This window comes from Anguilla anguilla, chromosome 7 (genome assembly GCF_013347855.1).
Source record: "Anguilla anguilla isolate fAngAng1 chromosome 7, fAngAng1.pri, whole genome shotgun sequence".
Lineage (NCBI taxonomy): Eukaryota > Metazoa > Chordata > Actinopteri > Anguilliformes > Anguillidae > Anguilla > Anguilla anguilla.
Window position 1 is genome coordinate 15,205,683 of NC_049207.1, and position 25,110 is coordinate 15,230,792.

Genomic DNA, 25,110 nt, shown 5'->3' on the forward strand with positions numbered 1-25,110 from the left:
TTGTAGAATTTAGCCCAGGGCGGTCACTTTTCTTTGTGAAGCATCTATAAAGGGTGTATATATAGAGCTTGTTTTGTGTTAAGGGTGCTTAAGATGTCAGTGCAATCAAACAACATGCCCGGGGGGCTTTTGTCCTCAGACTTGGGCACAACACTATTAGCTTTGGCAAGATCAAGCATTGGCACACCATGGTGTGGCTCAACAGTGGAAGGGTAGCCAGTGACTGGCATCTCTGTTACACACAGATGCATACTATGGCTGTCTCCAGAACAGCACAGACATGTGTAATGTATCATATCCCTAGAGAGCATAGTCATGCCTATAGTGTCTGACCTTTGTGTAACAGTACCGACACTTGCAGTGTCATCTCCAGTCTGTCTCCTCTCTTTTTTCCTGGAAAGTCTGTATATGAGAAATTGCCTTTGAAGTGCATGTAATTGCTTGGATGTCTCCTGATTTCATTTATGCTGACTGCATAATGCATAAGTGACCATGCTCGCACACTTATTCCACTTCATGCACTCTGCTCATTGGTTATAGTACACCCAGACAATGTTCTTGTTATTTTTATTTTGTGTATTCTGCTTGTTTTTTTAATGACTGCCTTTAGCGATGAACATCTTGTTCTGCCTGCGGAAGTCTCTGGAATACTTCTGCTATGACTGTGTCTCATCCCTGTTTCAGATCAGGCAGTTTGTCAATGACATTGTGAAGATCTACTCCATCACGGTGACCAATGCCCAGAATGGGGTGGCCTCCTCTTGCCACGCCTGTGCCCTGGTGTCCCAGGACCCTGGCACCTCCTGTGTCCCCTGCCCTGCAGGACACTACATCGATAAAGAAACCAACCAGTGCAGGGAGTGCCCACCAGACACCTACCTCTCCGGGCACCAAATCTACGGCAAGGAGGCCTGTCTGCCCTGTGGTCCCGGCAGCCAGAGCAACAAGGTACTTGTAGTTCTTCACAGGCTTGAAAAAGTGTAGTTTTAAGAGTTTATCCTGAGATACTGATCTCATTCATTTCCATATAGAATGGCTGTTACAGTAAGTGAATGAGAGATAGGTGGAAAAGTAGAAGGACTCATTATTGAATGAAAAATTTGGAAATAAGAAAGTGTATTGTACCACGAAGCCATTCACATTTGCCTTTTCTTGGCTGCATGTTAGGATTCAAGATTTAGAAAATGTACATCAAGACCATCATTTTTGGACCAAACCTCTTCATTTTTTGACTGGCCAGTGGCCTAATGCAGAGTGACTCATTAAATGTATGATTTACATGGCATCAATTTAGGCTGGTGGATAAACTGAGAAGCATTTTCAGTTAAGTTACCTGCACCTTTAGGAGAACAGTATAGTGTCCCTCCTGGGAAATTTAACTAGTACACTTTTGGTTTCAAAGTTCAGTTCTTTGTCATTTTTATTTTATTCTCTTAAGTGTTGCATTTTTGGTCAGAACGGGGGCTCCTGTTGGTTCCTTCGTGGTGCTTGTGTGATTTCTACCTCAGAGGAAGTCCTTTTTCAGCATTCTGTAATGAGGTCGGATCTGAGCTTTTTTCTGTGGGGGAGGGTTTGGTGGATCCGACTGCCTTCCGTTCCGCTAAATCACTCTGGAGAGGCACCAGAGAGAAACGCCCTGCAGGCAGTGAGGAACGCCCTGCAGGCAGCCCGGAGACAGAGGCAGGCGGCCTGCAGATGCGGGCACGTAGACGGATGGCGGGAACAACGGCGCCTTTCATCACGGCTGCTCGTCGGGCTGCCAGGCGCTCTCCGCGGTGCTGAACCGCCCCTCCGTGTCACCGCCGGTGCTCTCTCTCTCTCTCTCTGGCTGCCAATAATGGGGCTCTTTGTTGCCTTTGCTTTCCCCCTTGAAGGAGCACTCTCTCTGCTTCAGCGACTGCACATTCTCGCACGCGGCGCGCAACCGGACCCTGACCTACGACTTCAGCCAGCTGGGCCCTGGGGGCTCCATCATGAACGGGCCCAGCTTCACTTCCAAGGGCACTAAGTACTTCCACTTCTTCAACATCAGCCTGTGCGGACGTGAGGTACGCAGTCTGTGTGGGCACCCGTTCTTTCCCGCTCTGAGCGCCGAAGGACACTCCGATTGCATTTTTAGTGCATAAGTAATCCTCATCGCTGATTTGCTTTCCTCAGTCATAGCAGTTTATGGAAGCTAAAGGACAACTTCATAAAAGAAAGGGGAAGTCCTGTGGTAGTTTATAGAATGGTAAAAGCCTAATCACAAGCAAAATGCACAATTCCGCCCTTTCCCGCCTACAGGGTGAGAGGGCGGCCGTTTGCAATGACAATGTGACAGACCTGTCCAGCAAGAACCTGCTGAGAGAGCCCAGCGAGTTAATGAACAACGTGGAGACCTTCATTTGTATGTCAACTATCATTCCCTCTGATGGGCGGGGCTTCAGGACAGCTGTCTCCTCCCAGTCCATCAGCTTGGCAGACATTTTCCTGGGTAAGAGGGAAGTTGGGCATCACTTTCTGTAGGCTATATGAGAATGAGGTGGTAGGGCCTATTTGTAGAAGGAAAGGGGAAGACTCACTATGAAATAAAAGAAGTAAAACTGGGGTGAAGGCTTGACTATGGGTTCAAATTTGTATTGTTTGTCAGCCTAAGACATAGCCCTTGTCTAATTACAAGGATGAAGGCAAACCTTCTGTTGATCTGAAAGGAGTGTTTCTGAGTAACTGAGATGAGATCCAAAGGGGATTTTAGGTAGGCAGTAGGGGCTTCTACCTGTTTGTTCAATGAGACCTGGTGCAGCACATTTGACTGCAGTAGAGAGCTCTTTCGCATTACTGCTGAGTTTTCTAGCCCAAGCACAGATTTAGGCCCCCCTATTGGGCTGAGTTGGGTGCAGCCTGTTGTTAAACCATTCTCTTACTATTGGTATTGCCGCTGTTCAGTAATAGACTGGTAGGGGACATGAAAAATGAAATCTTTAGGAAAGGCATTTTCTAGTGATCATATTATTTCGAATATTTTCAACTCATGGTCTATGACTGACAGCTTCTGTTGTTTTGTCATGCTGCTGCTTTGTCATGTCATGAATACCCATCTGTTTTTGAAATGTTGGACTGACTGTGTTGTCTGATTGGGTCTGAAGGTGCAACAGTGGAAAATGCACTCAGCGGTATCAGTGTGAGCCCAGATCTCTTCAGCAAAACATCAAAGGGACTGCCTGATGTAAACTTCTTCTACCGGTGAGTGCTGACAAGGGTATGCATTGTTAGATTTCAAAAGACAGCCAAAGAACTGTGTGCTGCAACAAAAAGCATGTTGTTTATTGTGGAACTTTCTGTTTATTTATCACACATAATGGACGAGCAAACCATTTTAAAGCAAATTTAGTGCTGGTCGTGCTTGTTCAGATGTGACATCACTGCCCTATGTTTTTACAATTATGATTATTTAAATTTGAATACTATATGGCCTGTTTTGGTCTCAGGTCTCCTCAAGCAACATCATCGTGTGAAACAGGGCGGAATGCGGTCATCATATTGCGGTGTAACCCAGAGACAACCAACCGGGGAGACCTGACAGTGCCCAGGTATCCTCTTCTGAGTCTAACTGTGTATAAAATGAGGGATGAGTATATAATGTACCATACTGCTGCCTGTAAAGCTTTACAAGTCCTCTGCTGGAATCTATATATTACACCCTCCTGAGGTTACAGTACAGCAGATATTTATTACATCAATACATGGAGGGAGAATGTCATGCAGTACATTATGATAGGCAAGTCATGTATTTTGTCCATAATAAGTATGTAAATACATGCAATGCCAATGCCATGGATAATCAGAGAGGCTGTGCGTTCCTTACTGAGGTAATCATCACAAATGAAGAACCTGGATTGAATGAACTGTTCTCATCCTTATGTATTCTTATGTGATTATATAAAGATATTACATAATTTGATCCAAAGTCAGAGCACATTTACAGTTCATTCTCTGAAAAAAAGGGCTGCAGCTTTGTTGAAGGTTATAAAACAGAGATACGTGAAAGTAGCAGTCTTGAAACACTTTGGCATGTGAAATCATCAAACCCAAATCCTCTTACGGCTCTTGAATTAGTGTGGAAGGGAAAGTTTTTTCTCCTCCTGATTTTCATCTTTGGTCTGTGGGATTCTGACGTGGTGAATATTTGCCCTCTTTAAGTTATCTTTCAGCTCAAGCCCATCTGTCTTTACCAAAAGTTTGTACTACTGCAGTAGAATTACTTAAAAACTCTTTCCTTTTGCAGATGAACATTTGTGAGAAAATAGTGCTGTTTGTGCAGGGAGGGGATGATTCACAGACGTTCCCCTGTTTCAGTCATGTATTTGCAAGGCATTACCATCCACCTGCTCACCCAATCTGAGTGTCTCCACAGTGTCTGATTGAGCTCACTTCCTGTTTCTACAGTAAGTGTCCAGCAGGGACCTGTGATGGCTGCACTTTCTACTTCCTGTGGGAGAGTGCAAGTGCTTGCCCACAGTGCACCGAGGCAGACTACCAAAAAATTGAGGGGGCTTGCAAAGGTGGCATTCAGGTCAGACATGCTCCTCCTCTTTCACAAATTGGTTTCACAAATCCTCCCCCTCTCTTCTCTGGTTTGAATTACAATTTATTTCCGTTTTTCCGCCCTTAATTCGTATTGACTTTGCCTTCCTCAAGAAAATTATATAGTTTTCACACATTTGTATTACTGGGCGTTTCCTGAAACAATCTGGAAATCAAGACTAGTCCTAAACGCTACCGGGCTGTTCATAAAAACACAGTGTGAACATCATGTGACCATGAGATGTTTCTCTTTAGGACACCCACTATGTGTGGAATGAGCCAAGGCTGTGCACTAGAGGAGTCTCTCTCCCAGAGAAGTGGTCCTCTCCCTGTGAGGCCATAGACCTCTGGCTGAAACTGGGAGCAGGGACTGGGGCCTTCACTGCCGTGCTGCTCATATCTCTCTCCTGTTACTTCTGGAAGAAGAATAAGAGGTGTGTGGGAAGTGTGCCTTCATTTACATCTGCAGTTAACACACAAGCTAATGCCAAGCTAACACATGGCTAATGGACTCACAATTTTAGCATCATAGCTACATGGAGACATTGCAACTTTCTTACTGGAGCTTTATTACATATGCAAATTCTGATCAATTAATTAAATCTTGCAGGCATTTCTGCATTGGTTTTTCCTTCCTTACAGACAAAGCTGCTTACACTAGTGATTTTTGTGGAAAATATAATCATTTGTTGGATCTTACTTGCAGAACTTGATTGATGCCGTTGGTAATTGGTGAACCAGTCATGCTCTGTTCTGTTCATTGGCAGGCTGGAGTATAAATACTCCCGGTTGGTGATGTCGGCCAATAAGGAGTGCGAGCTGCCAGCGGCTGACAGCTGCGCCATCATGGAGGGTGAGGATAATGAAGAAGAGGTGGTGTACTCCAACAAACCCTCGCTCCTAGGAAAATTCAAGTCCATTGCTGCAAAGGTGAGACCTCTCCCTGCTATCACCTGTATCTATCACAAGTAATTCTATGTGGTAAGGAATAAACCTGATGAAGTGATAGCAAAATATGTCATTGTCATCCTCATTAAACTACAGCATGTTCAGTAATGTGTCGTGTCAAATGAAACTACATCTTTAATGCTGTAAGTTGGGAGTTTGGGACAGTGTTTTGTTTGTTGAAAAACCAGTGTTAGGGAAGTCGGCTCTTGTGTTTCTGAGCTCTCGCCCATTTAGGAAACAACCGGGGAGCTGGCAGGGAGCTAGCAGGGGGTTGGCGGTTGTCCTGTACTGATTCATTTAACAAGGGCACACTGACAAAACATTATTTGTTTACTGAATGCCTAACAAAAACAGACACTGATCAACCCCTGAATTTGAGGATGTGTCATGTGGCCTGCTAAATCAGGGGCAGTTCCGCAGTTGGCGCATGTGATGACTGCATTTAAGTTCAATGTTTCTCAGACATCAGTGGAAGTTTAATCCTTCCCTCCCCCTTCACCATCAAAGGGCCTGAATTCAACTCGGATATCTTTGCAGACAATGATGCATGACCGTAGAGGGGGATACAGCCCTGATGTGTCTTCCTTAATTTTGATCCAAAAGCAATCCACTAATACAAAATGGCTGCTTTTAAGGTTAGACTATATTCAATTGTAGAAAGGGATGCAATGGTTCAAATGAAAGGGATATATGCTACATATGAAAATACATGGAAGTGTAACAGTGTTTTACCCCCCTTTCCCCCTCAGCCTGTTTTAAATTATTATTAAATGCCTGTTTAATTTAGATGGCCATTGGCAGCTGTAAGAACTTAAGAGAGTATTTATTTACTCTGGAACCAGTGTTGTATAAAGTGCACTGTGTAAAACGTTGGTGTATGATTTGAATTGTCTGTCTCAGTGTGGAATGAAAAGCCAAGGTTTTTGTTTCTGCATGTGGCCAGCCACCTTAAACAGAATGGCTGTGATGTGAGCAAGGATTCTGCTCTTGGTTTGTCTCCTGGAGTGACGTGCAACTGACACATTCTTGTTTCCAGGGTAATGACGAAAGCTGTGAGTCTGTCCAGCTGAAGCCCAAGCCAGAGCGGTGGGTGTGGGGGTAAAGGCCTGGGAGACATTTTATGACTGAAAAACCCACCCTTAACAAGCCCGTGAAATGACCCACCAATCTGGAACTCAGCCTGTGAAGATATTCATGGCCGTTGGCCTCAACAAAGTTATAATTGGAAATGTGGGAAGTGCCCTACCAGCATTCAAAATGGAGGCTGATGGCGCTAAGTTACCTGGAAGTAACATATGCTATGGAAGAGATATACGCTCACAAAAATACACTTTACCGACATGCGTTCCAGGAGTGTCTTGCTGGCTGTTTCTTGATCCTGTTTTGACAGATGTGCAGGTCGCTTTTTTTGCAATGAGCTCTTCCATCAAACGTTTGAAGCGTTCCCACTTGTCAGGTGTGAAAAGGCTGAATGGCTGAGACTCCCATGCTGCAGCGTGCTGTGACATTGGCCAACCACCACGCATTTAATTGAGCAGTGGGGACAGAACATGGAGAAGCATTGTAAATGCACAAGATCTCCATGGTGGTATGGCGTTCCAGTGTCCGCGGGCAGTATCTGAAGCAATCTGATGTGAAATATCAGCTGGATGGCTGTGCTAAGGACTACTTCTTCTTGTTTGATATTTAATGGTTGTGTGCTTGTATTTTGTTTCCTTATGGTGTCCTGTATTATGTCTGCCACATTAAATTGTTGTCACATGAATGTTTATGGGATTGCACACTGCTTGATAATGTCCCCATCCAGTTGTCTGTTTTGTACCTCAATGATGCTCATGGCCCTGGTCAGGTGACCCTTTCAGACCACTGATTGAGGCTATGTTCTGTATCTGACTGAATAAGTACTCTGTGAGATCATTTCAGCCCACAAATTCCTTGAATCTTTGCCTTTCCATCACATAATTTCATTAAAACTGACTGCCATAAAAATATCAATATCACATGTCCAATATCTGCTGCTTCTATTTGTATTTTTTTCTGGTTCAATACATAGCATATTTAAGGGAGAGCAAGCCTGTCCTGAGCAAATCACAAATCTTGGAAATTTTATTGTTTGTAATCATGCAGTGAAACATCCTAAATTATGCAGACAGTGTTATACTGCAAAGGCAACGTGCATTTGCTACAGAACTCAATGGTATAAATGGAACTGATGTCCTGCTATTTTGTAATCACCCTGTTCACCATTTGTGATCATTTCTGAATACTAAATTAGATATGCTCCAGCCCCAACCCCAACACCCTGTTTTCTCAGTTTGCTGAAAGGACTTCACTTTGAAGGGTGAGCAGAGGTCGGGCTGCTGTGATTAACGCAAGGGGCTTTAGACCCATTATGATTCCACTTGGAGCAAAGTCACCGAGATGTGCATGGCCGAAAAATTCTGCCCTAGAGGGAGAAAAACCTCTCAATAGAGCCCTTCCCTGTACCTGTCGTCTATGCACATAAACAACTGATAAAAGGAACATTTTTCTAAAGCTTTGCTTTATCACATTATAGACTTTCACAGCATTCTTGTGGGAGAGACTTAAAAAAAAATCCCTCAGAAACTCTATTTTGTCTCTTGCCTGTCTGTAATCCCGTGAAATGCAGACTGGATGGCAGTAGAAGGGACACGCTGAGGGATGTAAAATGTCATTGATAAACAGTCACTGCTTAAATCATCACAAATTAACTTGTGATTTCCTTTGGGCCTGAAACACCGCAACTAATTGTGTCCTCTGCTCTTTTAAAGTCAGAAGTGTGTGTAAAAGCATGACGGAGCTTTTTAGCCAACTTCAGCAATGAATGTTCTTTTTCTTTCTTTTTTTTTCCTCGCTTCTCAGGATTCTGGTACTTTGTTTTTAGGTCACATCCAAACGCGTAAGCACGACTTGGAATAATCGGCCACGCCATGGCAGTTATGTGGGTTAGACCTGAGCATAGTCATGCAGATTGCACAGCTCCCCGACTATCCCTTAAGTCAAGCAAACCCCACTCACTGGAGAAGGCAGTTCCTCAGCCCTGATCCTGATGTTCCTCTTCCTGGAGAATCCTCTTCTCTTCCGGGAGAATCTTTCAAGGGTAGACTGGTGGATTTTTTCTGAAGGATTAAAGCTTTAAACACTCATTCAGGACTATTTTAACTTTGTCTCCGCAATGCAGTCATGAAACCAGCAAGGCAAGAAATTAAAGAGACTCAAACAGTGATTGATTAGTGTTTATTAGCATGTGCTCATGTCCTCGTTATTGCACTTCATTGGCACTGTACTATTGCTTTATGCTTAGCCAGATACTGCCTGAGTTCAGGTTGGCCCAAGACAACACAGTTTTTCTGCATGGGAACAATTGGGAAATTGGACTTGCCAGCTGGGATGAAAGTTTTTATTATTAAACCAAGGCCTGGCACAGTGTCTATTCCATCTCACTCATTGCACCATTGGGGAGACCACTTGGGTGTATACATATTTTCAAGACATGATCCCCCCACTTTTGGCTTGGCCCCGCACTTGACCCCAAGCTAGCCAGCCATATCCTCAGTCCTCTTCTGCAATGTCCTCAGTGGAGGCAAGAAGAGAGATGTTGCCAAGCTGTCTGAGTTTACCAGCTGAGTTCCAGGACCTCTCCCAAAGGATTTTGGGGAAGTGAAAGATGCTGCGGGCATCCACATGGGCCATAGTGCCATGTTGTGTATCTCTCAAGAGAAGGACTGGGGAGTGATATACTGCATGACAAAAAATGTTTCTGCAGAAACTGTTTGACTTGGGGCATGAGGCTACTTCACCGAATCCACAGCACGACTTCATGTGGCAATCCCAACATGCACATTTCTTTTGTGGTTTAGTTTTGCTTAACCACATGAGCTGGGGTATAATTCAGCCATCTCAGGCATTTCATTTTCAGTTTTCTTCCATTTCTTCCATAGCAACAGACTTCCATATGCATCTGGGTGTGTTCAGATGCTATATCACCATTGAGATCCTTGGCTAAGTTCAATGGGCTGGACATTACATTTTAGAAAACAGTTGATAAGAGGTCAAATGTAAAGTTAGCTATTGACCATATTGAATCATTTGCACATTTCACCTTTTAAATGCAAATGAAATTATTTTTTGCCATAATAGAACACAACAAAACAGGGAAGAGCAGAGGTGGTACTTCAGTACAGACATTTCAGCCTCCATGTTGAGTTTGCTTCCTTTTTTTAAACATTTTTTTTCATCCAGAATGTCCTTGTCTTGGAGAAGGCGTGGCAAATTCTGATTGGTGGAACCAGGCCATATAAAGGTGCCCCATTTTAATTACTCAAATACATTGGAAGACAAGTCTCATATTCTCATATTATGCAAGCTCTGATGTACAACATTTTAATATTCTGTTTTGTGGTGCACGTCATGCTGAGTTGTACAAGTCAAGTCTAAACAATATCTTCTTTACTGTTATGATAATTTATTAAATATGAATGGCTTTGGGAGTACTCCATATGTCATCTTCTTGTTCGCTACAGATGTTTGTAACTGCTGTCTGATGTCGTGTTTGCCTGAATTCATTTTTTAAAAATAGTTCAGAGTATGACTTGTTGGGTCTTCATATATAAATAAAGTAACATCACAAAGACATTCACATTGCCTCTAAACCCAGATACCTGTTATTTTAACAGCAGTTGGCAAGACTCAAATTGACTTAACATACCTGTGTCTCTAAAACAGCAATGCCTTAAAAATTGTATGCTAAACAGCATACCCTTCTGTAAATGTAAGCAGTTGGCACGAGGCAATACGATGCATCTGCTTCCTATCTGCACACAGTCTCATTATAAAACTACAAGACAAGTTAAGGCACAAAAGCCATCATCAATAAACATCATTACATTTTACTACAGGTTACATATTATTAGCAAGGTCTGCCACTGTTTAATTGTCATTACACTCTGTGACTCAAGATGATAATGTCAGACAGCACAGGCATCTTGACATCCTACAGACTTTACAAACACCAATTAATAGTTAGAGGAGCAAAATTGCATTTTTAAAATACGTTTGTCAATTTGAGGAACACTGTCAACTTGTGCTGTTAAAACCATCGTTTAAAAGTAATGTACATATTATATACAACATAGAAACACATAATCTGTTATCACAATGAGGCCTACAAAATAAAGTGACAAATAGTTTGTCCAAAATTCCCAATGCAGCATGTCAGTGGGTTACTGCTGCATCCAATCAATAATGTACAGTATAACAATGGAGTTTATGGTTATTTACAAAGCATAGTAAAGCTATCAAAAATCAAACTCCCCCAAAAACATCCTATAAAGTTTACTTTTTTTTTCTAGAACAATGTCAGTTTTTTATGTACAGCCCTTAAAAATAATGTAATACACGCTTTCTACATTAATGGTACTAGCTCACAGGAGGTGCACAATATGTGCAAATTTGCTAACAGTCTAAGAGGAAGAGTTAGAGGGGTTGTATGGAGGTCACAGGGAGGACGTGGTGGAGTCGACGATCTCCCTCCCGTTACAGACAGTGGGCACGTAATGAGCACTCACAGAACCTGTGAAGGAGAGGGTAAATCAGGACAGAACTCCTAAAGAGCGCCTCATTTTCCTTACCTACAAAAAAAGACATCATCTCCTGTCTAAGAACCGACAGCTCTTTGACATTTTCTCAGGAGGCGAACGTGTTTTCATCTACTCTTACTCCTTAGGGTACCTGGCTGTACATTTTAATTTTTTTCAAATATCAAATGTTTCACCTGGTCCATTTCTCAGTGTTTCAGGACATTTGACTCAAACTTTTCTTTACTGTTTCCCAACTTGGAATGCCCACTCTTAATTGTTCCCACTGCTATAACATGCTTAATCATTTCAGAAGGTCATTCTTCAAGGTGGCAGACTCATCCACCGAAACGTGCAGTCAACTGCTTCTCCTTCTCCCTTTGCTATCCTCTGCGCATTCAATGTGCCACAGGACTCACTATATTTTAATTAATCTACAAGCCTTTATCCGAACTTGTTGGCTCTACGGAAGGAATGGAGAATGCATAGGCTCATCTCTCTTGAAATACATTCATAAGGCACCTTGGACGTGGATGCTGCTACATGAGCATGTATGTAATGGAGCATGCCTCTCACCGTGAGAGTACGGTGCCGCCGCGCCACCGACGCTGAAGCGGTTCAGGTTGTGCCGGTGGCTGGTGACGTTCTTCTGCGGCTGGAACAGGATGATGTGGACCTTCGGGGCGAACATGCACCCCAGGACCACGAAGCCGCTCAGGCTGACCGATATGCACATGGTTGTGGTCTGCACCTGCGGAGGGGAGAAAGCACGGGGTATGTGTCCTGAACCCAAGGGAAAGTGGAAAAAGACACACTCAGCTGTTCTGTGCTGCACTGATTTCCACAAACAGAGTTCCAGTCCTGCATTCGAACAGTTAAATTGGTGAGAACAACTATAATCAATCTACAAGAAAATATAACTCTGAGAAACGGTTTGTTGAATGTACTGAGAAAAATTAATTTGACTAGTAAGGTCTTTGCACTCAAATACATTCTGAAAATGTAAAAATAGTTCCAAGCTCAACAGAGATAGGCATGTTAATTGAAATTATGTTAATCAAAGGTTAAATCGTTATTATATTTTGAAGAAAACTACCGTTGAATTCCTTCAGAACTATTTGTACAATGTGAGGGATATCTGTATACACCAGCATTTCACCAGAGGCTGAGAGTAGATATCCATGCGACTGAGACACCTTTCTTAACTGGCAGGTTGTACCTGCTGTTTACACAACTTTTAGCCCCCGGACAGACTGCTCTTGTGTTCTCAGTTCTTCTAAAATAATCGTCTTTCCAGTATTCAAAGGTCAAGCCAGTATTAAATTCATCTTATGCATAGTGTATAATGAAACATTCTTTGCATGCCATTTAACCAAGAGAAAATGGGTTTAAGACAGATCAGAAGTTCAATTTACCTCAGCATTCCCCTAATCATCCCCTCAGTCCATCTTTTTCTAAGACTTAAATTAGTTTTTACTTCATTGACTGGGTCCTTTACAGATGCAAATTATCTCTATTTTACAATTCAATTTTGTTTAAGCGATGTTAAACATTTAGCATTGCTGTCAACAGTTTGTCCACGTTTATCAGTACAGATGTTAATATAGAGTTTTTGAAATACCAAAACTGTAACCAGTTCATAAACTATTGTATTAGCAAGATTACCTTTTCGAACCACTTATTCATAACAGGAATTATGACAGGCATCTGTCTCAATTGTGTTAGATCACTAATAATGTAATGGTAGCAGACTAAGTGCATGCAGATGGGCCATAATAGTTACCTTTACACATCTACCAAGCAGAGTAATCAGCCTATTTCATATTATTAATTTTTGTTATTGTTTGTTTTAGAAAATGTTATGTGGTCTATAATAGTTGGTTACTTGTCTGATATTGCACCTTTACATGATTTCTGTGTATTTCATTAATGTAACAGGAAGAAAAAATTAAATGGAGCACATCCAATTTTGAAATGAGGAGAGAACCAAAAAGCCCAACGTAAGTCAGGTGTGGTTTTGATCAGGTAAAATATTACTCTACATAATCATCTCAGCCTATATAGCCTAATCATGTCACACATTTGAGGGTAGATTCTGCCATATTAAAAGAGCATTGATTTTTTTTTCATGGAAAAAGTATTAATGCAAAAGCTTGGAATGTTCATTTTGATACTATAAAGCTGTTTTCTCCAAAATTCATGATTAAAGTTCCTTCAAGTATTTGAGTGAAATTATAAAAAATAATTTTGCCTCCTGCTTTAAGTATGCAATGTATTTCAATACTTAAGAAATGGTACATTATTTCTGTTGATGGGCTGAATATATTCATAAGTAGTTTTATATTTTCTTCTTTCTGTTTTCTTATTCATTTACTTACCTTTTTTGCAGTGATACATACTTTCAATGCAATGTTTTTTTTTGCCACTTTTGCTGGCTGGCAAAACACAAAATTAGTCTATGGATCATTGATTCTAACTGTTCCATCTCTTTTGCTATAAAGAGAAAATTATTATTTTTTGGTTCACCCATTCTAGAGTTTATGAAGCTGAACTACCCTAACACATTTGTCTCAATTTAAAGGCCCTTCCCTGTCCTTGTCTTTTTCAAACCCCTGAGATATTTTCACACCTTTACACACCAATTACTTGAGCTTTTAAACAATGAAGTTGTGGTAATGAAATAAAGACATTCTATTCAATGCAAGATAACACTGGACCTGGAGGGAAAAATCCAGCAGGTTTTCCAAATCAATTAAACCCACTTTCACTGTTGAACTAGGGAAGGTAATGCTTCAATCAAGACGATTATTTGTTGTGTTTTAGGTTACAGTTGTTAAGTGCTCATCTACAACAAAGCCTACAGACCGCATCCCTCCAGAACCAAGGTTGAGTAGCCCTCCCCTAAACATATCATTGGTTGCATATCAAACATATCATTGTACTGACTCGGTAATCGCTGGAGGTGACGTAGAAGATGGGCAGGAACGCCAGCCAGATGATGCAGGTGGTGTACATGGTGAAGCCGATGAACTTGGCCTCGTTAAAGTTCTCGGGGCACTTCCTGGTCTTGAAGGCGTACACGGTACACAGGATGACCAGGACCACGTCGTAGGAGAGCGACAGGAGCATGCTGGAGTCGCGGACGTTACACTTGAGGATGACGGTCTCCCGCCGCTCTGGCAGCGTGAAGCGGCGCGTGCCGGGCACCTCCAGCAGGAGCCAGACGGACACCAGCACCAGCTGCACCGAGATGAGGCTCAGGCAGATGAAGACCTGCGAGCTGGGGCTGATGAAGCGGGGCCGCTGGGCGCCGTCCTTCACCCCGCCGAAGATGCGGGCGATGCGGTTGGTCTTGGTGAGCAGGGCCGCGTAGCAGACGGCGAAGGACGTGCCCAGGCCGAGGCGGCGCAGGGTGCAGATGGCCGGCGAGGGCTTGGCGATGAAGAAGAAGGTCATGCCGTAGGACATGAAGACGCCCAGAAGGAGGATGTAGCAGAGCTCGCGGCCCGAGGCCTTGACCAGCGGCGTGTCGTTGTTTCGGATGAAGACGGCGGCCACCAGGGTGGTGCAGACGAAGCCGGCACAGGCGATGGCCATGGGGCCGATGGCCCAGGCGTCCTCCCACATGATGTAGTCCTCGGGCAGGTCGTAGCAGCCTGACAGGTCGTCGCTGGGCCACTGGCCCGGGCTACAGGGGGCGCAGGTGAACTCGTCGGCCAGGTACTCGTGGACGTCGCAGGACGTGCAGATCCAGCAGCAGTACTCGCCCGCCTGCATCTTCTTCATCTCGTTGCGGGCGCACGGGTCGCTGCACTGGGAGGTGGGCGTGGCGACCCCGCCCTGGGACCAGCGAATCAGCTCGCCGTTCAGGGTCAGGGTCTCCGCCCACTCTCCCACCTGGATGTAGCCGTATTTCTCCGTCGTCTTCTGGTAGTTGTAGATGTTGTAGCGGCCCATCCCATCGCCGTTGGCATCAAACTTCACAAAGCTGTCAATCCCAGGCGGAGAGAAAGGCGCTGAAAAAAAAGAATACTTTTGAAAGATGGAATTCTGAGGTTTTATGCATTTACACTGAATAAAGATTTTGTCGACACATACATTCAAAAAACCAAAGAACTCAAGCACCAGACTTGCACGAGAAAAGCAATTTAAATCAGAGAAATAGCATATTATCAAAAAAATAGGTAATAGCTTTCTGCAGAGTAAGATACAATTGGATTTTTAAAAGGTGTACATAACCAGCCTATTTCATCAGCGAGAGTCATAATTGCTAAGTGTGACCATTCTTTTCATCACCTTTGATGGGTATTGTGCTATTTGTCTGAATTATGTGTCTATCAGCTGCTGTGACTTGGGGCATCTTACCAAACAACCAAAAGTGCTTTTCAAAGACAGACTTTCAAGCCACCCCACAAAAGAAACCAAATATTCATGATTCAATTTCAAAAACTGCCCATGGACACTTGTCAGCCAGATGGCGAGGAAACTAGCCTATATGACCTTTCCCTCAGGTTAAAGATAATAGTATACTGTAATGGAGCTACAACAGCAATAATGGAACAAAATGGGATGCAGACAATAGTGTTGGAAATGCAACTGTTTGCAGCCATGTTATCCAGCATGTTAAATCTGTGGGTGCTTTTGTTTGGAACTGGTTACTTACTGAATCTGAGGGGCTACCTTTCCAAATAAAATGTCGCCCAGAAGTATGGAAAAAAACTTAAAAAGCTAATTTTCTTTTTGACTTGGTGCATTCATTCTTAATAGTGCCTCACAGGATTTGAACTGCCTTGTAATATAGCTGGCTGATGTGTCACAATCTGGACTGCTGTGAACACATGATAAACCACACTGGAAAACAGCTTGTCAGTTAAAGTGCAATTTTGAGTTTATGAACTCCATAAATCACAGAGACAGTCCCCTTCTCACCACACTGACTGCTTTCTCATAATCTGCTCGATAGATCTGGCTGTTCGTTGAGATGCCTACTGTTTTTTCATTCAAATAATATTAAGGATTTCACTGTAAATATATATTATTTTAATGGCCATAACTCTATTACGAACCTCTAACATGCTCAGTCCTAGAAGGGACATATACAGCATATCTGTAGCCTCACCTTGGCTCAGTTACGGTGCTGTCATTCACACAGTTCTGCCAAAAGGCACTTTCATTAAATTAATCCTTAATTTATTTTATTAGACAAACGACTCAGGTGAGTTTGAACTTTGCTGATGTTCAAGAAGTCAAGGAGGTAGAGTGACAATATCACTTTGTGTGACATGTATTATCTATCTATTGCATGCCTATTAAACAATGTGTGGCTTTACATTTAATTTGTTGCTACTAATTGAATGTGAGTAAACTTAAAAAAAAAAAAAAAAAAAACAACATTTAAAGAATTCAAATGAAATATCAGAAATATCATAACAACATGGATCTAAATAATTATGCACAGTAGCAGAATGACCAGCAATAACATTTTCAAATTGATTACTTACATCATTTGAGAGATCATTATCCCTGTCACAAATACCAGTTTGATTTAGATAGGATGTGGAAACCCTTAGATGGCAGTATTGCCTTCTAACATCGCAGAAACAGAAAAGCTTCTTGAATTTCAATGTAAAACAGTTTTTTTTTATTACTTTAACTCTGCCGATGATCAAAACAGCGTCTTTCCCAAATTAAAATTCAACAGGCCACCCATCACCATGCTGCTGTGCTCCTGAAACACTTTGCATTCATTTATCAGCAGTTTATCCTGTAATTATGGCAATTATGTCTAAGTGTAATTATAGCAATTATAATGATTCAATATGAAATTGTCGCTCTGAAGTAACAAACGCAACATTGCCAACAATAACTGTAAATGTATGGAGAGTTTCCATCCCATCTTCCTCTAATGAGGTGATAAGAGTCACGCAGGAACCAAGAATGGATTTTATTTACAAAAATATCAGAACTATATTTTTATCACAAACATTCCAAGTCAGAAGTATAACATCTGTTTTAAAGGCAAACATTTCCTTAGCCACACAAAATTTTTCATACACACGATTTTTGTAACAATTAATGATTAATAATACCCGGTAAGGTAGGAAGATTAAAAGACTGGTGCTCCAATTCATGGATGAAGTGCATTCCGGTTGTTGAAATAGGCACTTGAGGGTCTACCAGCTTTGGAACACAATTGACAATTCATGAAATATGATTCATTCTAGGGTAAGCCAGCTAATGGGTTCTACACATGTGCAGTTTGTCTTTAACATAGAATAATATATTTTGTACTTTCTCAGTAGCTTACACAACATTATTCTTTAACTTCAGGGACGGAGAATTATTTTGATGGCTGATGGTCTGATCCTGTATTGTGTGACTGTGTTGCTGTGCCTGTTGCATAGACATGAGAGTATGTTGTTAACTTCCTTTATATTTCTGTGGCATATTGTACCACATATAACAATGAAACTACACAAAAAGCTTTACCTGCTTGAGTGTTAAGGGATTTAATTCATAATTCTGTTGCCTGGTTACTGCACCTACTTCAATAAACTCGGTCTGTAGGTATACAGCTGTGAAATTGTACATAATTTGTTAAAGATTTCTTACTGTGGTTTTAATGGGCTTCAGTTAATCTTTTTAAAAAGCTTTAGAAAACACAAATACACAAATATGCAAATACTCATGCACACAAATTTGAAGTTTTTTGTTTCTGGAGAATCCTACTTGCTAATTGTAGTTTTCTACTGCAACTGTTTTCCTCAAGCGTAGGTGGCAAATGACATCGCAAAAATGGAAGATTGCATTTTATTTTTTAGCAGATCAAAGATACATCCTACTTAAGTTTACTAAATATGGTTAATGTATTGCTAGTAATACACAAAGTATCCTGAGTGTGGTCTTCTTAATAAAATAAAAGTAATAAAAAAGAATAAAAGTCAAACAACTATGGAGGTCTCCAAAAGTCTGAACTGAATGACTTTGCAACAGCTGCATGGCTGAATAACTTCAGATGCTGTGAAAACACTGTTTGATGTTTGTTGAGAACAGGTGCATTGTAATTACCTTCAGAGAATTATGCAGATTGCATTGGATAACATAACTCAAAATAACTCATATCTATATATCTAGAGCACTTATTTTCTCATTCATGCTATTTTATGAAATTGGCTAAAATGTGCTGTGTGCCTATGTAACAGAAAATATATATTTTACAAGGTACCAGGGAGGCTGTTAGAAGGGAGAAAGGTCAAGATGTCCAATAAAAACTCATTTTAAGCATCCCTCATTACACACATATAATGATGTGCAAGAAAACATGAAAGCAATCAAAAATCTGCCATGAATCAGTAAGGTTGGAATGTGTGTGTAAGTGTGGGGTTCAAAATGTGATAACTCGAAAAATAACTATACCTACCTGCTTACTAATGGTATGTGCATGTACAGACTTGTTTGGCAATGTAACATGTAAATGTAATTTTAATGACATTATATGGTATTTGTACTGTAAAGCAAACATTAAATGTTTGTGATGTCTGTCTAGTTTTGCTGACTAAACATATTTATTCAATAAGATAATTTAGAATTCTTAGGTGGAATAAGCTAGGCCATGCAGGTCAAATTCTAGTATATTTCAGTTTCACTGATATGAATGTTCACTGTATATATCTATAGGAAATATACAGTATTTATGACAAAGGACCAGCTGCAGACAAGAGCCTGAAGTGGCATCACTCTTACATTCAGAGAGCAGAGGTCACATGAGGTGAAAGGGAAGTCTACTGTCATTATTTTTTAAAGGGCTGGTCTGAAACACTGTCAGCTTTACATTTAGATCACTGTCTGCATACAGAGTGAGATTTTTAAAATTCTTTTCATTTTTGCACAAGCAAAAAACATTATCATATAAAAGCAACAAGCATTAAAGAATAAATGTGTAGGGAAAGTAATAAAAAAAAGGCCAAAGGGTCTTGTACAAAACACTTTCCTTATGGAACAATCAAAGCAAACACATCAACAAAAGAAAAATAACAACAAAAAAAAAAGAAATTTTAAAAAGGGTGACACTAAAAGAATGATGATGCCAGATGATACCAAAGTTTGAATGCGATGGGAGCAAACATACAAATATGTCTCTCATGCATATTTATCCACATTTCCTCTATGATCATGCATCCTGATATATGCTAAATCTACACATTCACTGAAAGTGAGGTGTAAATGCTTGTCTTTACACAAGCTTCAAAGCCATGCTCGGTACTTTCTCTTGGGATGCACACACTAGGCACACAACCATAACCTGTTTTTCAGTGCTGCACTTGCCCTTAAGATTAGATGTGTGTGGGAGTTTGTATGCCTTGCGAGTCACCCTGCTCTGCTTTGTGTCATTGATGTAGCGGTCTTACAGGGGGTGACACTAAGCTTTGACGCCAGGGTCGGACTCCTATTTTATGTCTTCCCGGCATTGGCTCTCGTTGGCTCTCGTCCGTCACCTTCTGTGCTGCCGCCTCACCCTGATGTTTTCCTGTCACCCTTTCAAATCAGTGCAGAACAAAAGCCTTTTAGCTTAGCTTACAGTATATACATCACTCAACCAGGCCCCATTGGCTTTATTGCATGACTCCTCTCCCCAAGTGCTGTATTCATAATAGTAGCACAAATGTATTCCATTTAAGGCTCAGGCTGAGCATATACTCAGAAGAAATGTCTATCCGGTTTAAGATGTAAAGTGTATAATTCATCCATAGAACAATTTCTTGCTGTGTTTGGTCTGTGTTGGTCTGTGGCTTGAGGGGTCTGTACACAAATAAATCAATTAAATGAATATAGTTGTCGCCGAAGTGGGGGTTCATCATGGGACATTTACATATTACAGCTGACAAAAATAAATCAAGAAATCAGAAAAAAAGGGATCATGATTCTCCCAAATAAACAAAAGCCTCAAGGGAGAGTGAGCCGCTGTTGCTAACAGTCACATTCAGAACTCCTCTCCACCTGCCTTACTGCTGTCTCACAGCTGGCGCTCGAGACTGCAGGTATCATCATTAACCTGTCCGTGTCAAATAATCTCATAATTTATCTCATAAATCTGGCGTGTTATTATTCACAGCACACAAGTTGAACTTCAGCTTTAATGAGCTTTTAGATGAACCAAAAATGATCTCTTTGGATGCTCGCATCTTTGCTCACCATTATCTCGGGTGCGAGTAGTTCTGAAGGGCACTGTAATTGAATAAGCTAGTGACGTTCAAGCTGTCCATAACTATTATACAGCTTGTATGTTTCTGTATTACTAAGTATATTCAACTCTATTCCACACTTGCAGAAAATAACAATAATAAAATAAAAATACAGTATGGTCTTTAAACTAGGATGAAAAAAAAAACCCACTGCAGAACGGTTTTGGAGGGGAGCAAAGAGACACAATTTTTCTGGTTTCTTTGAGCAGCAAGACATATTTTCAAACGTGGGAGACCGAAAAGTTTTGTTGCTGTAGCTTAGTATTAAACTCTCAGCTCAATACCCCCCCTCCCTCTTTCCCCACCCACCCCTGGCCAACAGGCCATTTTTCTGCAGCCCTCAAATGCTAGCAAAAAAATGGCAGTCCAAGAAATATTATACATACAAACAATAAAAACACGAGGAAAGGGGAGGGTAAATCACATTTATTTAAGCTGAGGTCTGCGATAGCTCTGATCTGTTTTCTGCAGATGGGGAGGAGGAGGTGGGTGGGTGAGAGATGACAGAGAGTGTGTGGGTTAGGGGTGTCTGAGAATTCTGGGAAAAAAGGATTTCAAGCCAATTCTCCTCAAGCAAATGCTTAAGTAGATCAAGTTTAAAACAAGATTGGAAATTTTTCTTTTGTACCTTTTTCTCAGCAGTTAGGTGTGGCTCAGGCCTTCCATAGGGTTACTTCAATGATTTGTAAACTCTAATGGCAATAGCAGCCTGCCTGTACCCTCTTATATGGCTACACTGCGTCTTCATTATTTTGAGAAATAACCCATGACATGGAGAATCTTAGCATTGAAAACAGGAATGATTGGATAACAATATGTATTGCCTTGTATTAAACAGTGGTGATACATACAGTATATCTTGTTTATTGCGGAAGCCATTTCCCCCAAGGCTTATAGCCTTGCCAGAAGATTCTGTCATCTGCTTTGGATTTTTCAGTAAACAGAAGCTTTGAGGAAAAAATGTGTAGGCGTGTGCATACATTGCTCTACTCCTCACTCTCCGTCTCTGCTCTGAGGTAGCCAAACATGTATTGACTTCTTAGTTTGATCTGGCAGTGGACCTAGTACATATATCACTTCTCTGTAACTGTCCTTTTTTTAGTAGGGTTGGCTAGCTTATGGAGGGCATGGTGTCAGCCTCTGTTTTCATTTGCAACTGTTCGCCTATGAGTGTCAATAACATCATGATTACTGCAATGCCTGCCTTATATGTAAAACACTATTTTAACATTGGTTTCATCTACATAATTTATTGGCTTAGCATATGCACTTATCTGGGGGCTAATTACACAGTGTACATTTGAGAGGCAGCAGAATACTAGAACTGCACACACTTGTAATGCAATGGAGATAAGCACCATGCTTTAAGGACACACCAGCAATGCCTCAATCAGGATCTGAACATGCAGTCTTCTGATTTAAAAAGCACCTTCCCAACAAGCAAGACACAATATTCCTATTTCCTAATAAGGAAAGTAGAACATATGAACTTCAGGGATAAAGAAAGTTAAATGGATGGCAATGAAGCATGAGGAATATGGCTCCCTCTCTCTCCCAACCCATTGTTTTTTCAGACAAACTGCAGATGTTAAAATATTTAAGATTGCGTGAAAGGTAATTCCTGCAGGAGGAGAACTCCACAGTGATCTTTTCATTTGAAGATAAAAGCCAGCCAAAGACCCCAGGGCTTTTACTACATCAATCTTCAGTTTCACAGAACAGCATCAACAGCAGCAGAGATGCAAGTCACCAGGTCATTCTCAACAGAACAGGCTGTCCCGCTATTTAACATTCACCTTGGATGCCATCGCTATCGTCATCATCACCACAATCATGTTCATGACCTATCAGAGGCAACAGTTCTAGAAAAAAAAAGTTGTCGTCTTCAAAGAACATACGACATAACGGAAATTTAATTATCGTCATTGACAATGGGGCTTTTGAGCATTGATTTATAAGGCTGGTTTGCTAACTTCAAATTACATCTGAGGATGAAAAGCGGGATTGAGATCCAGCTGCGGACAGAATGGGTAGCTATAGGAGACTGATGTGGGAGACAGCAGTCCCAATTACGGAGAGGGAAAGAGACCTCAGAGGGACCACTCACTGCATCCCCCAGCCCCCACTGCTTCCTCTGGATGAAAACAGATGCGGTTTGTGCGAACGGGGATGCTGCCTCCCTCGCTATCATTCCAGACAGCGCCCCACAGCCTTTGATTCGCTGCTTGAAATATGAAGATGGTGGATTTCAAAGAGAATCATCTGCTGACGCATGCCATCCCACCCTGCACCGCTCCCCCTGTTCTCTCTCCCTCTCCGCAGAACTGCAGCATTACCCCAGCTTTTCCCCAACGCCAGGACTGCACCAGCTAAGAGCTTTACTTCTCATATGTTTACAATTATCAGACATATTCATGGCACATTTAACTGTGACAACTTAAAGCCTTTCATATTCCAGACTTTTAGCAAACAGGACGCCTGCAACTGAATGTAATCATTCATCTCATGAAGTAGAAAATGCTGCAGCTTTGTTAGCCGCTGTCTGGCCGTTGATTAGGCTGTCGTGAGTACTGCATGCATTCCACCGTTACAGCATGGATTCACCTGCATTTGAGAATGGAAAATTTCATCACAAACAACTTACCCTTGAAGTTGATGTCGAGTAAGTAATCCCGATACAGCTTCCTCCCGTCTAAGACTTTCATGGCATCGCACAGCTGCGTGGTGTTGGAGCATAGCGTGCGATGCATCTTGTGTAGAGCGTGGGCCATGGCGTACACAGCGTTCACCACAAACATGATCTTAGACTCAGGCTCGAAATTGGAGCTGTTGACCGCCAGGTGCTTTGCGCACGGCTGCAAGTGCTGAGGTTTGTCCCCGCCCACCCCACTCAGGGCGCACTGAAACTTCTGCTCCCAGAAGTCCTTGTACCAGGGGTTGCGCAAGTTGGAGCTGGGGTTGAGGTTCTGGAAGTACCTGTTGAAGTCCCTCACGGGGTGGGCGGCCAGCTCCAGAGTGATGGCCCCGTCGGCGACGTTCTCGTTGCCCTTGACGATGCTCTCCTGGGCCCCCCAGCCATCGCTGGCAATCCAGATGAGGGAGGCATTGAGGCGGCCGGCCGCGGCCAGCAGCTCCCGGGCGTCGTCGCTGCGCATGAACAGCACCGCCACTTTGGCGTTGGGCTTCAGCAGCAGCTGGCGGATGACGGCGTCGTACGACTTCTTGGCGTTTGAGCGGCCAACCTTCTCCGAGGTGGAGATGCAGATGTTGCGGAGCCGGGCTTCCTGTTCGAAGGCCTCGATCCCCGTCTCGCCGTAGTCGCCTTCGGACGCCACCGTGGACACGTACGTCCAGTTGAAGAAGCGCAGGATCTCGGCCATGGCCTTGGCCTGGTAGAAGTCGGGCGGGACGGTCCGGGCGAAGTAATCGTACCTGGTCTTGTCGCTCAGCTTGGCACTGGTAGAGGCATAGCTGATCTGAGGGATCTGGAACAGTCGCAGTAAGTTGGCGACCTGTGGAGAGAGCGCAAAATCATGAAATGATCAACTCAATAATGAGTGACTGAGTACTGTTCTAACCCCAATTAATATTTGACATAACATTTTACACAGAAACAGTGCTGAAACTATCATGCTTCCATTGTATTCCACCAGGTTTTTATAAGTTGTCGTATTGTCAAAAAACAAACATTTACAATTGTACATAATTGGAATGAAAATTTTAACAAAAGTTTAATTCAAATGGGAAAATAATTGTGAAAAGAACTGCAGGATATTTTAATTTGTGCATGTTCAAACCCCTTCCATTTGATGCACTTTCCTTGTCCTTTTCTTTTAATCTGATTAAAATAATAATTTTCTTACTTTGTAGTCGCTATTTGTTTGAGTCAATCAACACTAAACCTTCACCATTAGGGCAGAAAACTCTGAACCAACCGTCAATGGGGAAATGATCTCTCATGAACACCCTGAAGTAATGATTGGAAAGAGTTTCGGATTCCCTGCAGCTCATGGGAAGATTGAACAGACGGACACAGTAGTTTACAGAATTAGCAAAGCTTAGATATCACAAAGCAACAAGCAATGTGCAGGCACATTGGCAAACTGCATCCAACAGAGTTCATAGAAATAACCAAGTTGGAGGCACCTATGTCTGTTTTCCCTCCCTCATTCACACATGAATTACCTGCTAAGCACCAAGAGACCATTGTGTATAACAAGCCTGGTAAACATGTTATGTAACTTGTTATATTATGAATTAGATGTAAATATACTTTTGAATATATTGGAATGCTTGTTTTTTTTCCTTTTAAATATTCAAAAGGCTTTTTAGGGAACAACTGACAGCCCTTGTTTGGTTTTCATGAGTGAGTAAAGGCAGTGCTTCCATTAACTGGTCACTATGTTTAATGACGCATCATTACTGTCATGGCACATGGTGCCATGATCAATACTTGAATAGCCTGAGCAGAATAGTGACCGTTCAGGCAGCACCTGCAGTCTTTTCTACTACACTGAACTATCCTGTGGTGATACGCTTATATGGTTACAGACGTATGCCTACACTTCTTCATAAACAGGTAGAAATGGAGCATTGTTTTGGGTCATGTGGAGATAAATGAGTGTTTCTCTGCTGATGTACAAAGTCAGCGGTATTCCAGCTTGTCAGGGTCTCACTGTGGCCGTTCTGTCGGGGCAATAAACGAGCTAAAGCTAAATAAACTGCGCTCACCAGCAGAGCATCTGATTCCCCCTCATTAG

The 25,110-nt window shown here is 42.1% G+C and overlaps 2 protein-coding genes across 6 annotated transcripts in view; one reads left to right on the top strand and one right to left on the bottom strand.

Moving 5' to 3' along the window:
- Window positions 1-7,522, top strand: part of elapor2 (endosome-lysosome associated apoptosis and autophagy regulator family member 2) — a 23,795-nt gene extending 16,273 nt beyond the window's left edge. For all 3 annotated transcript variants that reach the window (XM_035427091.1, XM_035427089.1, XM_035427090.1), the window contains exons 14-22: window positions 685-948; window positions 1,875-2,048; window positions 2,284-2,473; window positions 3,126-3,222; window positions 3,468-3,569; window positions 4,426-4,552; window positions 4,819-4,997; window positions 5,331-5,493; window positions 6,548-7,522. In XM_035427091.1, the coding sequence (XP_035282982.1) occupies window positions 685-948; window positions 1,875-2,048; window positions 2,284-2,473; window positions 3,126-3,222; window positions 3,468-3,569; window positions 4,426-4,552; window positions 4,819-4,997; window positions 5,331-5,493; window positions 6,548-6,613 (1,362 nt within the window). In that variant the 3' untranslated portion in view covers window positions 6,614-7,522. The remainder of the gene's footprint in view (window positions 1-684; window positions 949-1,874; window positions 2,049-2,283; window positions 2,474-3,125; window positions 3,223-3,467; window positions 3,570-4,425; window positions 4,553-4,818; window positions 4,998-5,330; window positions 5,494-6,547) is intronic.
- Window positions 7,523-8,754: 1,232 nt separating this feature from the next.
- Window positions 8,755-25,110, bottom strand: part of LOC118232260 (metabotropic glutamate receptor 3-like) — a 39,823-nt gene continuing 23,467 nt past the window's right edge. For all 3 annotated transcript variants that reach the window (XM_035427093.1, XM_035427092.1, XM_035427094.1), the window contains 4 exons: window positions 22,995-23,862; window positions 14,055-15,124; window positions 11,685-11,859; window positions 8,755-11,104 (listed from right to left, as the gene is read on the bottom strand). In XM_035427093.1, the coding sequence (XP_035282984.1) occupies window positions 11,028-11,104; window positions 11,685-11,859; window positions 14,055-15,124; window positions 22,995-23,862 (2,190 nt within the window). In that variant the 3' untranslated portion in view covers window positions 8,755-11,027. The remainder of the gene's footprint in view (window positions 11,105-11,684; window positions 11,860-14,054; window positions 15,125-22,994; window positions 23,863-25,110) is intronic.